This window comes from Anolis sagrei, chromosome 3 (genome assembly GCF_037176765.1).
Source record: "Anolis sagrei isolate rAnoSag1 chromosome 3, rAnoSag1.mat, whole genome shotgun sequence".
Lineage (NCBI taxonomy): Eukaryota > Metazoa > Chordata > Lepidosauria > Squamata > Dactyloidae > Anolis > Anolis sagrei.
The window spans coordinates 176,765,518-176,783,073 of NC_090023.1; the positions used below are offsets into that span (position 1 = coordinate 176,765,518).

Genomic DNA, 17,556 nt, shown 5'->3' on the forward strand with positions numbered 1-17,556 from the left:
CCGGCCATGAAAGCTTTCGACAATACACTCTCAGAATTTTCCTCCAGCACCACAGTTCAAAGGTATCTATCTTCCTTCGCCCAGCCTTCCTTATGGTCCAGGTCTCACATCCATAGGTGACTATGGGGAATACCATTTCTTTAACTATGCGGATCTTCATTGCCAGTGTAATGTCTCTACTCTTCACTATTTTATCGAGATTGGTCATTGCTTTCCTCATTGCTCTCGCGTCCCCACAATTCGCACTTGCGATGCGGGTGGGAGTGAGAGAAGAGCCTCTCCAGAAGATAGAAGAGATCGTGTGGGTTCGTAGACGGAAATGCAGTAGCGCAGGTAAGCAGGTCCCAAACCGTTCAGGGCTTTGCAGGTCAAAACCTGCACCTTGAACTGGGCCTGGAAATAAACGGCAGCCAGTGGAGTTCCTTAAAAAGTAGTTACTTTATTATAGTTATGATAAGATTCCGTCCAATTTTGGAAACACTTTAGAAATTATTTTTCCTCCACCCCCTAATTTTGTAGAGTATTAAAACATTGATTTCACTGATCACACAGGCCTAGTAGTATCATATTCTGCTAGATCAGTTTGAATTTTCAGTTAAAGATTTGGACCCCCCCCCCCCCCGGCAATAATTTGGAGTATAGAGCCAGAGTGGTATAGTTATTTGAGTGTTGGTCTACAACTCTAGGGACTAGGGTTCCGTTCCCACTCAGCCATGGAAATTCACTGGACGGCTTTTGGTGAGTCACAATCCTCACCCAAGAAAACCTTGTGATATATTTGCCTTAGGGTTGCCATGATTCAGAAACCACTTGAAGGCACACAACAACAAAGGGCTGTTTGCTGAACCTCCCAATATGTGTCTTGCCCCATAGAGATATGCTCCCATGCAAAATATTATGCAAATTTCCTCGTAAGTAGGTCCCATTAACCTCAGTAGAGTTCAACTGTCTATGTCAGTTGGACAAGTACTTCTTGTGGCATGGAAACACATTAGTGTGTGTGCAACTTTTTCCTGCACCAAGCTGCTTGATCCCAAGAAAGATAACATTTCTTGCCCAAAAAAGAAACACCAGGCAACAGAAACGCTAACCAACTTTTCCGCATAATAAACTGAAGGGGGAAAAGGTCTGCACTAAGGAGACCTAAATTATATAAAATGTCCCTCAATTGGGAGTTGTTATTATGATGCGAAAGGGGAAACGTTATAGTATGCAGGCAGTCATCAAGTTACACTTACTTAGGTGATCCCTCGTTGTCCGAGTAGGATTGTCTTTCAAGATCAGTGTACTGGCGGTGGGTCCGTAGGTGACTGTGGAGCCCTATTCTTGACCTGCATCTTCTCCCGCAGTGAGGGTTTCCAGGTAGAAGGCAGTCCCAGTTGGGGTTGGCTTGATGCGCCTTCCTCTTGGCACATTTCTCTCTTTCGCCCTCCATTCGTACCTCTTCAAATTCTACAGCACTGCTGGTCACAACTGACCTCCTGCTGGACTGCTCAAGGCCCAGGGCTTTCCTGTTCTCAGTGTATATGCCAGAGTTTTTGAGGTTGACTTTGAGCCCATCTTTAAATCTCTTTTCCTGTCCACCAACATTTTGTTTTCCATTCTTGAGTTTGGAGTAGAGCAACTGCTTTGGGAGACGGTGGTCGGGCATCTGGACAACGTGGCCGGTCCAGCGGAGTTGATGGCGGAGGACCATCGCTTCCATGCTGGTGGTCTTTGCTTCTTCCAGCATGCTGACATTCATCCGCTTGTCTTCCCAAGAGATTTGCAGGATTTTTCGGAGGTAACGCTGATGGACTCATTCTAGGAGTTGCATGTGATGTCTGTAGATAGTCCACGTCTCGCAAGCATATAGCAGGGTTGGGAGGACAATCTATATATATAAATTTGTTAGGGGCATCCAACGAGGAAACAAAACTCAAAAATCCCCCAACGAAACTGTACCAAAATTGCCATGCCCATAACACAACCCACAAGGTACAAACATATCTACTCAAAATGAAAAACAACACAACAACACACTCACAAAACGGCAAAACAACAAAACTCAAAAAACCCCAACGAAACTTAACCAAAATTGCCATGCCCATAACACAACCCACAAGGTACAAACATATCTACTCAAAATGAAAAACAACACAACAACACACTCACAAAACGGCAAAACAACAAAACTCAAAAAAACCCAACGAAACTTAACCAAAATTGCCATGCCCATAACACAACCCACAAGGTACAAACATATCTACTCAAAATGAAAAACAACACAACAACACACTCACAAAACGGCAAATCAACAAAACTCACAAACCCCCCAACGAAACTTAACCAAAATTCCCATGCCCATAACACAACCCATAAGGTACAAACATATCTACTCAAAATGAAAAACAACACAACAACACACTCACAAAACGGCAAAACAACTGAGCATGCGAATTGGTGCCCAGCCGCAAGTTCCCTGGAGCGCGCACACAGTTCCCTCTGCGGAAGCCATGCCCACTCCAAGCCCCGCCGCGCCGCTTCCCGCACACACATACCCCCGCCACACGCACACACACAACCCCACACTCCATCACTCCCCCCGCCGCACACACGCACGCAACCCCACGCTCCATCACTCCCCCACCGCCACACACACGCGTGCAACCCCACTCCCCCCCGCTGCCGCACACACACACCCAACCCCACGCTCCATCACTCCCCCCGCTGCCGCACACACACAACCTCACGCTCCATCACTCACCTGCCCCAATCTTACCTCCTTTTACTTCACGCCACCTCCAAACCCCACCGCACCCCTTCCCGCCCTGTCAAAATCCAGGAAAGACAGGAAGGAAGGAAAGAAGGAAGAAAGAGAAAGGGAGATAAAGAAAAGGGGGAAGGAAGGAAAGTTAGAGAAAGAAGGAAGAAGAAAAGGAAAGAAAAGGAAAGATGGAAGGAAAGAAAAGAGAGACAGCAGAAGAGAAAGAAAAAGGGGGAAGGAAGGAAAGAGGTAGAGAAGGAAGAAATGAGAGACAGAGGGAGGGAAAGAAAAAGGGGGAAGGAAGGAAGGAGAGAAGGAAAGAAAAAAGGGAATGAAAGAAGGAAAGAGAGAAGGAAGAAAAGAGACCAGAAGAGAAAGAAAAAGGGGGAAGGAAGGAAGGAGAGAAGGAAAGAAAAAAGGGAATGAAGGAAGGAAAGAGGGAGTGAAGGAAAGGGGAAGATGTAGAGAAAGAGGGAGGGAAGGAAAGAAGGAAAGAGAGAAGGAAGAAAAGAGACCAGAAGAGAAAGAAAAAGGGGGAAGGAAGGAAGGAGAGAAGGAAAGAAAAAAGGGAATGAAGGAAGGAAAGAGGGAGTGAAGGAAGGGGGAAGATGTAGAGAAAGAGGGAGGGAAGGAAAGAAGGAAAGAGAGAAGGAAGGAAAGAGGCCAGAAGAGAAAGAAAAAGGGGGAAGGAAGGAAGGAGAGAAGGAAAGAAAAAAGGGAATGAAGGAAGGAAAGAGGGAGTGAAGGAAGGGGGAAGATGTAGAGAAAGAGGGAGGGAAGGAAAGAAGGACAGAGAGAAGGAAGGAAAGAGGCCAGAAGAGAAAGAAAAAGGGGAAGGAAGGAGATAGAGAAGGAAGAGGAGAAGGAAAGATGGGAGGGAAGGAAGGAAGGAGGGAAAGAAGGAGAGAAAGAGGGAAGGTTGGTCACAGCAATGCGTGGCGGGTAAAGGTTGTTATTTCTATGATTATTATGATGCTATTATTCCTATGAGACCCTTTTAGGGGGAATGGGAGAGGTGTCAGGTCCCAGAGGCAATGCATTGCATTATTGTTATTGTTATGATGGTGGTGAAATAAAAAGAAATAAAAAGCGAAAGAAGGAAGCAAACAGGGAGGGAAGAAAGGCAAAGGAAGAAAGGGGGAGGGAATGAAGGAAAGAGAGAAGGATGAAACCAAGGAGTGAAAGAAGGAAAGAAAGAAAGAGGTAGAGAAGGAAGAAAGGAAAGAAAGGGGGAGGAAAAGGGGGAAGGAATAGGTAGGGACCTCTCTTTCATAATAGTCCAGATATCTACCTCAACTTTGATAAGTTTTACTATAGGCCACAGCAACGCGTGGCAGGGCACAGCTAGTAGCTTTATAAACAAGCACCTTGGTATCCCTACGGATACCAAGTTACAACCATCCGACTTACAAATGACTCATAGTTAAGAAGAGAAGCGAGACAACAGGAAGTGAGAGAAATCTACTCCACGAAAGGGAAATTCACTCCTGAAAGTTATTATGGGGAAAAGAGGTCTCCATTGAAGCTTTAACACCAAGCCTTGTTTCCACAACAAGCCAAATTTTTCAAAACCAAATTATCCCAGGGACAGAAAGTGAGGTGAAATCTTCTGAACAGAGGCACAGGCAGTAAAACAAACATCACCGGGGTGTTAACCCTTTCCTATGGTACCCAAAGCTTTAATATGTGTGTGTGTGTTTGTATGTGGCTGGAGTTACACTTAAAAATGTACCTGTTCCGACTTACAAACAAATTCAACTTAAGAACAAACCTACAGAATCTATCTTGTTCATAACTTAGGGAATGCCTGTGTAGGTTCTGAACCCCAGGTGTTGTGGTCTACAATTCCCAGAAATTTCAGCCAGTCTACCAGCTGTTAGGATTTCTGGGAGTTGACGGCCAAAACATCTGGGGAGTCACAGGTTGAGAATCACTGCTGTATAGGATAAAACAAACCAGTTAGATTTAATGTATTTTCGAAGGCTTCCATTGCTGGAATCACTGGGTTTTTGTAGGTTTTTCAGGCTATATGGCCATGTTCTAGAAGCATTCTCTCCTGACATTTCACCTGCATCTATGGCAGGCATCCTCAGATGTTGTGAAGACCTCACAACCTCTGAGGATGCCTGCCACAGATGCAGGCGAAACATCAGGAGAGAATGCTTCTAGGACATGGCCATATAGTTCGAAAAACCTACAACAACCCAGTTAGATTTATTTGCATCAAAACAATTTGGATCCATAACAAAGAACTGACAAACTTGAAGCACAGTGGTGCTCTTCGTAGGTTAGTGTCAAACCACTTAGCAATATTTGTCCTACAGGAGAGGTGGAAGTATTTTCAGAATATGGGTATCCAAATTGGACATGTTCTTTTGGTGGTTTGTGGGGAGAGAATGCAATGTTTACAATCCAAACAAAAATGTCTTCCCCCCCCCCCCCCCCTATTTTCCTTAAGAGTTCTCAGTTGGTGGTTTCAATTCTCCACTGGGATCATTTTCCAAACTCAAGCAAGCAAGCCTTTTCCTGACAGCCCCGATGAAAGTGTCAGTGACAGAGCTATTTCTAGTCTCAGCAGCTGTCACTAACAAGGTTATCAAGGATTTGTGCTTAATGCAATGCCTTGAACACATGGTACAGTTTAGATCTGCACACCCACTGGCATCTTTTGCCTAACCCTATTCCAAATTTGCATGGGAAAGTTGTGGAGGCCACGCATCCCGACCTCCTTGTCCCTTCAGCTTTGGAAACCTTGTACACATTGTCCACATCGCAAAGCAAACCAACCCCAAAACCAAAGTCTAGAAGTTTGGTTTTCATCTTAAAGGAAAGTGCGAGATTTTCAGTAGAATCAGAGTTGGAAGAGACCTCATGGGCCATCCAGTCCAATCCCCTTCCAAGAAGCAGGAAAATCGCATTCTCCGATCAGCCTCACGTCGATAATAGGCAAGATTCTGGGAAAAAAATGTTAAGGAAGTGATCTGCAAACACTTAGAAACAAATCTGGTCATCACTAATAGTCAACATGGATTTATCAAAAACAAGTCATGCCAGACTAATCTGATCTCTTTTGTTGATAGAGTTACAAGCTGGGTAGATACGGGGAATGTTGTGGATGTAGCGTACCTGGATTTCAGTAAGGCATTCGACAAGGACCCCCATGACCTTCTGGCAAACAAACTAGTCCAATGTGGGCTAGGCAAAACTATGGTGAGGTGTATCTGTAATTGGTTAAATGGACGAACCCAGAGGGTGATTCTCATCAATGCTTCTTCTTCATCCTGGAAAGAAGTGACAAGTGGAGTGCCGCAGGGTTCCGTCCTGGGCCCGGTCCTGTTCAACATCTTTATTAATGACTTAGATGAAGGGTTAGAAGGCAGGATCATCAAGTTTGCAGACGACACCAAATTGGGAGGGATAGCCAATACTCCAGAGGACAGGAGCAGGATTCAAAACGATCTTGACAGATTAGAGAGATGGGCCAAAACTAACAAAATGAAGTTCAACAGGGACAAATGCAAGATACTCCACTTAGGCAGAAAAAATGAAATGCAAAGATACAGAATGGGGGACAATGCCTGGCTTGAGAGCAGTATGTGTGAAAAAGATCTTGGAGTTAAGCATGAGTCAACAATGTGATGTGGCGGCAAAAAGGCCAATGGGATTTTGGCCTGCATCAATAGGAGCATAGTGTCTAGATCCAGGGAAGTAATGCTACCCCTCTATTCTGCTTTGGTTAGACCACACCTGGAATATTGTGTCCAATTCTGGGCACCACAACTGAAGAGAGATATTGACAAGCTGGAATGTGTCCAGAGGAGGGTGACTAAAATGATAAAGGGTCTGGAGAACAAGCCATATGAGGAGTGGCTTAAGGAGCTGGGCATGTTTAGCCTGAAGAAGAGAAGGCTGAGAGGAGATATGATAGCCATGTATAAATATGTGAGAGGAAGTCACAGCGAGTTGGGAGCAAGCTTGTTTTCCTGTTTCCCTGGAGACTAGGACACGAAACAATGGCTTCAAACTACAAGAGAGGAGATTCCATCTGAACATTAGGAAGAACTTCCTGACTGTGAGAGCCGTTCAGCAGTGGAACTCTCTGCCTTAGAGTGTGGTGGAGGCTCCTTCTTTGGAAGCTTTTAAACAGAGGCTGGATGGTCATCTGCCAGGGGTGCTTTGAATGCAATATTCCTGCTTCTTGGCAGGGGGTTGGACTGGATGGCCCATGAGGTCTCTTCCAACTCTATGATTCTATGACTCTATGATTCTAAAGCATCCCCGACAGATGATCAGATGACAGTATGTTACATTCTGTATAGAGGAATATATTTAAACTGGAAGGTGCTTGCAACATTGGCCACAGCAACAATGGCATATAAGAGATAGCATCCCCATATTGAATAGTTGACAAAATTAGTTTACTGGACACTTGTTATCCACTGGGTTTTGTTCCAGGACTTGTGCAAAACTTGTGAATATGTAAGACTTACTGTTTGTGTTTATGTGTTTTAACAAACTTTGTTCTCAGCAAAACCATTCAGTGTTAATTGAAACTGCAAATATTATGCATGACAGAAAAATGTCCCTGAAATATATACAGTAGTAATCAGATTCTTTTTTTTAATGCTCAAAGATTAAAAGTTCAATGATAAAACAAATAATAAGCTACAATGAGGTAATTTGTGTACAGAAATATCTATGTGCATATTATGCCACCTACTCATGCAAGAGGCAGCTGTGGATGCAAGACTGTCTCGTGATACAGCCAGCTCTATTTGCTTAGGTAATTGTGTTGGCACCAGTACATTCACAGCTGTTTTGGTACCATGAAGGGCAAGACAAGCTAAAACTGCCAAGTATTCTAATTTGCATTATTAAAGACATGTTAGTGTTGCCTTTCTACATCTAGGCGCTCAAAAAAGTTCAATAATACAAAGAACAGAGTGGGAAACAGATGCCTAATTTGTTGAGTAATCCAGTACAGCAGGGCGGAGTTAGAAACAAAATCAAATGTATATTATGGTTGTTGTTGTTGTTATTTGAAACACAACAATATGAGTCCACAGCAGACAAGACCACTCTGCTGGCTGTTGTATTGGATCACACGTCAGACACTTCCCAAGTGTCTAGGACTGTGTGATGTATCACTGAATATTGCGTGCAGATCCCAGTAAGGTGGCCTTCTGCAGCTGGCAGATGGTAATGTCAGCACCGATTGTGTTTAAGTGCAGGTCAAGGTTTTAGGCACTGCACCCAGTGTGCTGATCACCACTGGGACCACCTTGACTGGCTTGTGCCAGAGTCTTTGCAGTTCGATCTTTAAATCCTCATATCATGTCAGCAAAGTGGAATCCATGACATGTGAGTGTGGAGAAGAGCATACCACAGGCCACCTACTGCAATGCAACCTGAGCCCCGCTACATGCACAACGGAGGACCTTCTTGCAGCAACACCAGAGGCACTCCAAGTGGCCAGCTACTGGTCAAAGGACATTTAATAGAATACCAAGTCTGCAAACTTTGTATTTTGTTTGTATGTTTTTAATACAATACAACTGTTTTGGTTCGCTTCTGACACAATAAATACATATTATGTGCTTTGAACTGGATTATATGGCCGCGTAGATTCCTATAATCCAGTTCAAAGGAGATAATGTGGACTTTCATCTTTGATAATCTTTCATCTTTGATAATACACAGTCATATCATCTTTGATATGACAGTGTAGAAGGAGTCAGTGACTATTCCAGGATTACCCATTTAGCTGCTGCAACCTCCTCATGGTCATTCAGTGACTGGTGGAGTGGGTGGAACTGGAGAAGTAGCTAGCCATGGCCCAACTTTTCTTACAATTGGCCATGCTGGATTTTGGCTATATGATGTGTACTGTGTCGTCTATACTAAGACACCCATTGCTCTATAATTATTGGTCCTGTGTTGTTGTAGGTTTTTCCGGGCTATATGGCCATGTTCTAGAGGCATTTTCTCCTGACATTTCACCTGCATCTATGGCAAGCATCCTCAGAGGTAGTGAGGTCTGTTGGAACTAGGAAAAAGGGTTTATATATCTGTGGAATGATCAGGATGGGACAAAGGACTCTTGTCTGCTGGAGCTAGGTGTGAATGTTTCAACTGACCACCTTGATAAGCATTTAATGGCTTGGAAGTGCCTGGGGGAATCTTTTGTTGGGAGTGATTTGATGTGCCTGATTGTTTACTCTCTGTTGTTTTGCTGTTGTAATGTTTGAGTTTTTTTAATACGGGTAGCCAGATTTTGTTCATTTTCATGGTTTCTTCCTTTCTGTTGAAATTGTCCACATGCTTGTGGATTTCAATGGCTTCTCTATGTAGTCTGACATGGTGGCTGTGGGAGTGGTCCGCATAGGGAAGCTGATGAGGAAACACAACATACAAACCACCTACAGACCCACTAAGGAGATCCAACAAATGCTTCGTTCAGCAAAGGACAAGAGGGATCCTCTCACTTCTGCAGGAATCTACCGTGTACTATGCAGCTGTGGACAAGTCTACATAGGGACCACCAAACGCAGCATTGCCCAAATATGAATCAAGGAACATGAAAGGCACTGCAGACTACTTCAACCAGAGAAATCAGCCATAGCAGAGCACCTGATGAACCAAACTGGACACAGCATATTATCTGAGAACACAGAAATGCTGGACCACTCTCACAACCACCATGTCAGACTACACATAAGCATGTGGACAATTTCAACAGAAAGGAGGAAACCATGAAAATGAACAAAATCTGGCTACCAGTATTAAAAAACTCAAAAATTACAACAGCAAAACAACAGAGAGTAAACAATCAGGCACATCAAATCACTCCCAACGAAAGATTCCCCCAGGCACTTCCAAGCCATTAAATGCTAATCAAGGTGGTCAGTTGAAACATTCACACCTAGCTCCAGCAGACAAGAGTTCTTTGTCTCACCCTGGTTATTCCACAGATATATAAACCTTTTCCTAGTTCCAACAGACCTCACTACCTCTGAGGATGCTTGCCATAGATGCAGGCGAAACGTCAGGAGAAAATGCCTCTAGAACATGGCCATATAGCCTGGAAAAACCTACAACAACCCAGTGATTCCAGCCATGAAAGCCTTTGACAATACATTATTGATCCTGCTTGGTATAGCCCAATTCACAGTTGCATAGGAAACGGATGGCTCCAAGTCCTTTTGTAACACTCTCATCTATTTCAACCTCCCCAATCCTCCAGTAGCAAATGCCGCATTAGCCATTCACATTTTGGGGCTATTTTGGTCTTCCTCGCCTCTGACCCATTCAGTCATAGGTGGATTTTGATTTTTGCTCTCATTGGAGTATGACAGAATGTGAGGAGGTAACATTGCCTGAAATGTGGGGACAGAACATCCATTCTCCATCAGATACTCTGACAAAGATTTTCACAATACAGCAGCTTTTCACATACAGGACTAGAAAACTCCATGGCTTATGTTGTTTGTACCAGCAGAACACTTAATCCTCACTGTCGCTAACAACTGGGTTTTGCCAGTCTTGGAGAGCAGCAATATGTGCAGTAATAAAAACAAGCATCAGTTCAGCACAGTTCATAGTCAGGGCAATTGTTTGGACCCCACGAGTGTGGATGGGATGGCACCACAACATCCGCTTTTGATGACTCCAACCCGTTTGTACAATCTGAGCTTATGACACAAATGCCAGCAGAGAGCTTTCATGTTATAAACCTTTATTTATAGATGTACAATTGTATAATTGATTCTAAATTAAAAAATACAGCCTTTGCGGATTATCGTTCAGGATCTATGCTTCTTTATTGCACTTTGCTCATTCCATCCATGGCTATCTCTACGTAAGAAATCAAAAGGGCTGGACAGGGAGGCACTGGGGCAGCCAATGCCGTTTTTCAAGATGTCGGAAATTTCATGCTGAACTGTTGAATGGGCGACCCTCTGGAAACAAGAGCTGGGATGGCTGCAGGTCAGATGTTGGGGCTTTAGACAACATCACAGTCCATTACCTGTCATCACAGGGCAATGCGAAGCAGGTAGATCTTCTTAAAGCTATACACTGAATGAATTTCCCCTTCAAATGTGGGTAACATCACAAGTAGTGATTAAATTCATGCGGTGTAACTTGCATTTAATTAGCATACAGTTTGTCAATGCTAAATGAAGTACAGGATTAAAAGGTTATTGTCATATGTTCCATAGTTGATGGTAGTTGGTAGTGGTAGACCTGGCGTTTGGTGATGGAAGGGTTAATGTAAGTCTTGGTTCTAAAGGGCTGAGTAGTTTGTAAGTAACAGTTTACAGGTAAAAGCAATTAAGGGTGGAGGTATGCAGGGGATAGGTTGCAGTTGGGTGTTACTGTATTTAAGGAGCTAACATTGGGACTGATCTTTGGGAGAAAAGTATTATGTCACGTTGCCAGGGCTCTGCCTTATTTAGATAGAGATGAATCAAACTCCCAGTTTTATCAAACAGTTTAATTAAAACAGCAATTAACTTGCTGGCTGTTTTAATAGACCAAAATATAAAACATAAAGATACCACTCAGCCATAAAATAAACAAAAACTGATAGCAAAAGCTACACCGTAGTCAAAGGGTCCAGTCCAGTGGTCAAACGGCGAGAGTTCAATAAACAAAGTCCAAGAGTCTATACCGTAGTCAAAAGGTTCAAGGTTCCAAGATTACAGGAGACAGGTCAGGATACCAAAAATCCAACAGACTTGGGGGAAAAACCAGCAGCATCCACCACCAAAATGTGACAATAATTTTAATTGCTTTTACCTGTAAACTGTTACTGACAAACTACTCAGCCCTTTAGAACCAAGACTTACATTAACCCTTCCATCACCAACTGCCAGGTCTACCACCACCAACCACCATCAACTATGGAACATAGGGCAGTTATCCCTATATACATAGGAATTGCTTAGGAAAGTTCATTTTTGGGAATAAAGTCTCAGAAACCGTGCTCTAGCTCCAAAAATGGAACCTTCTGAAGCACTGCTCCTGACCTGTATTTTGGTATCTCCCTTTAGTCCAGTGGTTCTCAACCTGTGGGTCCCCAGGTGTTTTGGCCTACAACTCCCAGAAATCCCAGCCAGTTTACCAGCTGTTAGGACTTCTGGGAGTTGAAGGCCAAAAGATCTGGAGACCCACAAGTTGAGAACCACCACTACCTCCAGAAAGAAGTATAAAATTCTTTATTGTAAATATATCTGGATGAAATTTAATACAGAAATACAGAAAAAAATCAGTCTGTGTGGTCAAGGGAAATCTCCTCTTAACGGAACACATTTGCCCATTCAAAACCCCCATTTTGTTCCAAAGTAGGGCAAGATCCATGCATGCCTCTGTTGACATGAACTCAGGATCCCTTGCAAGGACAGGAACAATCCTTGTGGATTATGGCCAAACTCGGAACAATTGGGTTTATCATAACTGGGAGCATTCACCTCTCTACACTCAGGGTTATGGCTCAGTTGCATGAAATAACGTATCTTAAGGCTGTTCTGATAGCACTGTATCAGCTTTATTTTAAAAGACAAAACAAAAAATGAGATGAGCATTACGAAGAAAAGGGGCAGGGAAGAGGGACAACCCAGTCCAGGTATGGTAGTATTGTCCTACTTTGGATTTACCGAAAGACATGTAGTCACTATAGCAAACCCTCTTTTGACAGAAAGTCTTTTTTGAAGAAGTTGACAGAGGACTTGTAAACAACCATTGTTGTTGTGTGCTCTTTCCTGCAAGAGGATATGGAGCAGCTCTTCGTAGGCCAACAGACACCAGATTTCTGGAATGAAGTCAGCAGTAGCAGTATGTTAAGCAGAGGGCGCTTTGCTGACTACAGCTTTGTAGCGCCGCGAGATGGAAGAAATTGGGGAGGGAGGACCAAGCGACCAAGAGGACACAGCTTGTGGAAAGCTCTGTGTACCAGAGCTAACACTGATTGGCAAGGCAGATACGTTGGGCCACCAAAACATTAAAAAACAAAACAAAACAAAGAAGCTCCACACAAACACCCAAGCAACCCTGATGAACTTCAAAAGATTTGGGACAACTTCCCCTTCTTCCTCTCTAAAGGAATAAGAACTCTGCTGAGATGCCATCAATTTAGACCCAGACCCAAAATCAGGTCCAAATGTGGATGTAGAAATGTTTTGCAAGATTTGACTGATTTCTCTGATACAAAACAGGGAATAATGGTAGGTCAAATTGTACACATTTTTTTTCTTCTCCAGCAAAGGAGAAGCCGTTAAAAAATACAAAAAAATGTTTTTCGTGTCATTAGACAAGGCTGCCTTATGTAGGAAAGGTATCACAAGGCTGGTTTGCAGGGCGTGGAGGGGAGAAGAGGACAAATTCACACATCCTGGGTTAAGAAGTTCAGCATAAATTGAAATAATTTAATTCTATCCCTGCATAGTTTAGAAGTACAACATATTTACAGCTAATAAGTTAATTCTAAATAATTTCTTTTTGCTTTTTTAAAAAAATTGATTTTGTTTTTGCTCCTACAGATCTTCCAATTTCACCCTCTCTCATTGAAGTGACCAGTGCAATCGCAGAAGGCTCTCTTCTTCTGCTCCCAGGTTTTTCAGCAGGCCTTAAAAGAAAAATAACAACTCAACACTGGCTCTCAGGATAGCGGCATCCCGAGAAAGAGACATTTGACAGCGAAGGAAGGGGGAAGAAAGACATAGAGGTCTTTTTCTTCTGTTCTAAGAGACATTCGAGTCTAATGCTGGACAGAGAGAGAGAGAGAGGAGAGGGCAGTTGTGCGTTGCCAATTCTCCCATTTTAATTTAAGGTCTGATTCTTTAAATAGAAAATCTGTCTCCTTGGCTCAGTGCACTTCCCCAAAGTCTTCAGGCATTTGAAGAGTCTGAGAATAAAAGCAGTAATAGTGTCAGACTACAGTGCATTAAGAGGATAACAAAACCACAGAGGGCATATTTCCATCACCTCCCTTTCCCTGCGATGAGCAATATGTGTATTTCACTAGTATAGCTGAAAATGCTCATGGGCATCCTTAAAGTTACTATATATCAGGGGTCCCCAAACTAAGGCCCGCGGGCCACTTCCGGCCCGCCAAGGGCACTTATCCGGCCCGCGGAGGAGGAGCGCCTCCCCCCCACAGTGCCCCTTCCTTGGTGCTCCTCCTTTGGAAGGCTCACGCTGCCCATCCGCCCGATGAGCAGCGTGAACCAGCCAAGGGCAGCTGCTCTGCGCGTTGTACTCGCGTGTAAAGCACCTAGCGAGGTGCTTTACGCCAGAGTAGGCCACACAATGCTGCTCCTCCCTTGGAAGGCTCACGCTGCCCATCCGCCCAATGGGCAGGGTGAGCCAGCCAAGGGAGGCTGCCCCGGCGCTCCATGCAGTCATGCCAGCCACATGACCTTGGAGGTGTCTACGGACAACGCCGGCTCTTCGTCTTAGAAATGCAGATGAGCACCACACCCCAGAGTCGGACACGACTGGACTTCATGTTAGAGGAAAACCTTTAACTAGGATAATTGTGGAAGATCCAGGAGAAAGAACTCTTGTGGGAGAAAGAACTCTTGTCTTTTGGAGGTAGGTCTGAATGTTTCAATTGGCCACCTTGATTACCATTTCATGGCCTGACAGTTTTTAGGGAGAATCTTTTCTTGAGAGGTGATTAGCTGGCCCTGATTGTTTCTTGTCTGGAGTTCCCCTGTGTTTGAGTGTTGTTCTTTATTTACAGTTATAATTTTAGATTTTGTTCAGACTAGAAATAGGAAGATTTCCCATTCTCTGCTCCTGGAATTACTGCCTAAAGAGGGCTAGAAACAACCCCCTCTAAGGGCCCTTTCACACAGCAAAATAAGATATGTGCAATGTGCATAGGCATTTTTTATTGATTTTTTTTTATAAAAAAAACTATAGTCTGGCCCTCCAACAGTCCGAGGGACAGTGGACTGGCCCCCGGTTTAAAAGGTTTGAGGACCCCTGCTATATATACTCGAGTATAAGCAGACTTTTTCAGCCCCTTTTTATACTTGAGTCCATACATTTTCCAAACTGCCCTGAGTTGCCTGAGGGCTGAGAAGAGTGGCATACAAATAGAGTAAATAAATAAATACTCGAGTCAAGATTATTTATTATTTCACTTTGTTGTTGTGGTTGTTATTATTTTACATTATTTTACTCTATTTATTATTATTATTACATTTAAATTATTTTATTCTATTATTTTTATTACATGTATTATTTAACTCTATATATTATTATTTTTATTACATTTATTATTTTACTATATTAGTATTAAAGGTAAGTCCAGTCATGTCTGACTCTGGGGTGTGGTGCTCATCTCCATTTCTAAGCTGAAAAGCCAGCATTGTCCGTAGACACCTCCAAGGTCATGTGGCCGGCATGACTGCATGGAGCGCCGTTACCTTCCCGCCGGAGCGGTACCTATTGATCTACTCACATTTGCATGTTTTCGAACTGCTAGGTTGGCAGAAGCTAGGGCTGACAGTGGAAGCTCACGCCGCTCCCCAGAATCGAACCTGCGACCTTTCGATCAACAAGCTCAGCAGCTCAGCGCTTTAACCCACTGCGCCACCGGGGGCTCCATATATTACGTTTATTATTTTACTCTATTATTATTGGAAAGATACGTAAGCACATTTACAATGAAGTTGATTAGAATAATGGTTTAATCCGAGTTGGATAGTCTTACCTTAATTTACAGTTTTATGTAAATATTCAAAAACATTTACTGTATATACTTGAGTATAAGCCTAGTTTTTCAGACCTTTTTGGGGGGCTGAAAAAGTCCCTCTCGGCTTATACTCGAGTCAAGGACTGCGTGATGTATCGGCGAATAATGCATGCAGATCCCAGTAAGGTGGCCTTCTGCAACTGGCAGATGGTAATTTTGTCAGCGCCGATTGTGTTTAAGTGCAAGCCAAGGTCTTTAGGCACTGCACCCAGTGTGCCGATCACCACTGGGACCACCTTGACTGGCTTCTGCCGGAGTCTTTGCAGTTTGATCTTTAAATTGTCATATCGTGTCAGCTTTTCCTATTGTTGTTGTTATTATTATTATTATACTGCCTTCTGATGTTGTCAGATGCTTTATCAAGGCGAACACAGCATACAAATCAATGTAACGATGAAGGATGATAATAACATCAGGAGATGCACAATTCTAACTGAAGAAACTATATATGTGACAGAAGCATTGGCCGAGTCATGCGATTCCAGAAGTACAGCTGCTTTTAAATAGTATTAGAAGTGAAAGTAAAAGGGGAATAAATAATGCTTTTTTGGCATCAGATAATACCATTACTCAGCTTTTATGCCATTTGCGTAACATGTAGTCTGAGTTTCAAACTAGGAAAGGTAGAAGCCAACATACTTTTCTAGGCCTAAAGACAGAAATGACTGATATTTCCACACAATCCTTTTCCCTGAACTTTGCACTTCTGATGTTATCTCAGTTGGCTTTGTATATCTCTTGTCCAAGGCTAAGCAATCTGTAGTCTTCCAGCTTTTGGTCGACTACAACTCCCATCAGTCTAAAGCAGTGGTTCTCAATCTATGGGTCCCCAGGTGTTTTGACCTACAACTCCCAGAAATCCCAGCCAGTTTACCAGCTGTTAGGATTTCTGGGAGTTGAAGGCCAAAATATCTGGGGACGCACAGATTGAGAACCAAGGCATTATGGAAGCTGTGGTTCAAAAACAACTGGAAGGTCACAGTTCCCCCAACCTTGCTTTAATCGAATTTTGTCAAACGCTCACCAGCAAGGGATAACTCTTTTTAATTCTGTACAAACATATAGAGACTATATAAATAGACCAAGTTGTTTGCACAAAACAGCTCCCAATACAACTCTAATGATTTCATCATGCCATTGCGCAACTCATCTTTATTTTTTCTTCTGGCAGTTTCCAATGGCATGATGAAAATCCTGCCAACTCCTCAAGTAAAGTATTTCCTAATCTCTTTTATTTTGAATTACCACATTTTTCATTTTCAAAGACAGCAGGAAACACAGTGAACAAATGAAGTGTTTCAGCTGGCCTGAATGCCTTCATATATCACAGAACGTAGATATGGACTCTGTCGGAAAATAAGCACCACGTGACCACAGAAAAAGAAACTTCTTGCACTTACTCAAATCTCTAGGAACTGTTTCGGTGACAGCTATCCATGCATCGATGCTTGAACTTCAGAAAGTCTGCTGCAACTTGGGGTGCCCATCTTTTGCGCTCGCTGATAGAGATCAGAGTCCCCAAAGTAACGTGCCCGGTAGAGTAGCCCTTCCTCTGAAAAAGAAAGCCAAATATTTGGCACCATTGTTGTAGTAGTAGGAGTAATAATAATAATAATAATAATAATAATAATAATTGTGAGACTTTCGAATCCATACTGACAAAGTTTTGGAACACAATACACCAGACATCACGATTGTGGAACAGAAAAAAGTTTGGATTATTGATGTTGCCATACCAGGTGACAGTCGCATTGAGGAAAAACAACAGGAAAAACTCAGCCGTTATCAGGATCTCAAAATCGAACTGCACAGTGGTTCTCAACCTTCCTAATGCCACGACCCCTTAGTACAGTTCCTCATGTTGTGGTGACCCCCAACCATAATCCTAAGATTAATAACTGCCATGTAAATAATGGTCTGCAGGATGTACTTTCATTCTCTGGAGCAAATTTGGCACAAATATCCGGTATGCCCAAATTTGAATACTGGTGGGGTTGGCGGGGGGATTGATTTTGTCATTTGGGAGTTGTAGTTGCTGGGATTTACA

General features: G+C 43.1%; 1 protein-coding gene across 3 annotated transcripts in view; it reads right to left on the minus strand.

Annotated features, from left to right (window-relative positions):
• Nucleotides 1-10,464: 10,464 nt before the first annotated feature.
• DNAJB12 (DnaJ heat shock protein family (Hsp40) member B12) overlaps nt 10,465-17,556 on the minus strand; it is a 56,090-nt gene continuing 48,998 nt past the window's right edge. For 2 of the 3 annotated variants that reach the window (XM_060768823.2, XM_067465700.1), the window contains exons 8-9: nt 16,910-17,061; nt 10,465-13,649 (exon numbers count right to left, since the gene is read on the minus strand). In XM_060768823.2, coding sequence (XP_060624806.2) covers nt 16,940-17,061 — 122 coding nt within the window. In that variant the 3' untranslated portion in view covers nt 10,465-13,649; nt 16,910-16,939. The remainder of the gene's footprint in view (nt 13,650-16,909; nt 17,062-17,556) is intronic. The other variant, XM_060768824.2, reaches the window with a different exon arrangement.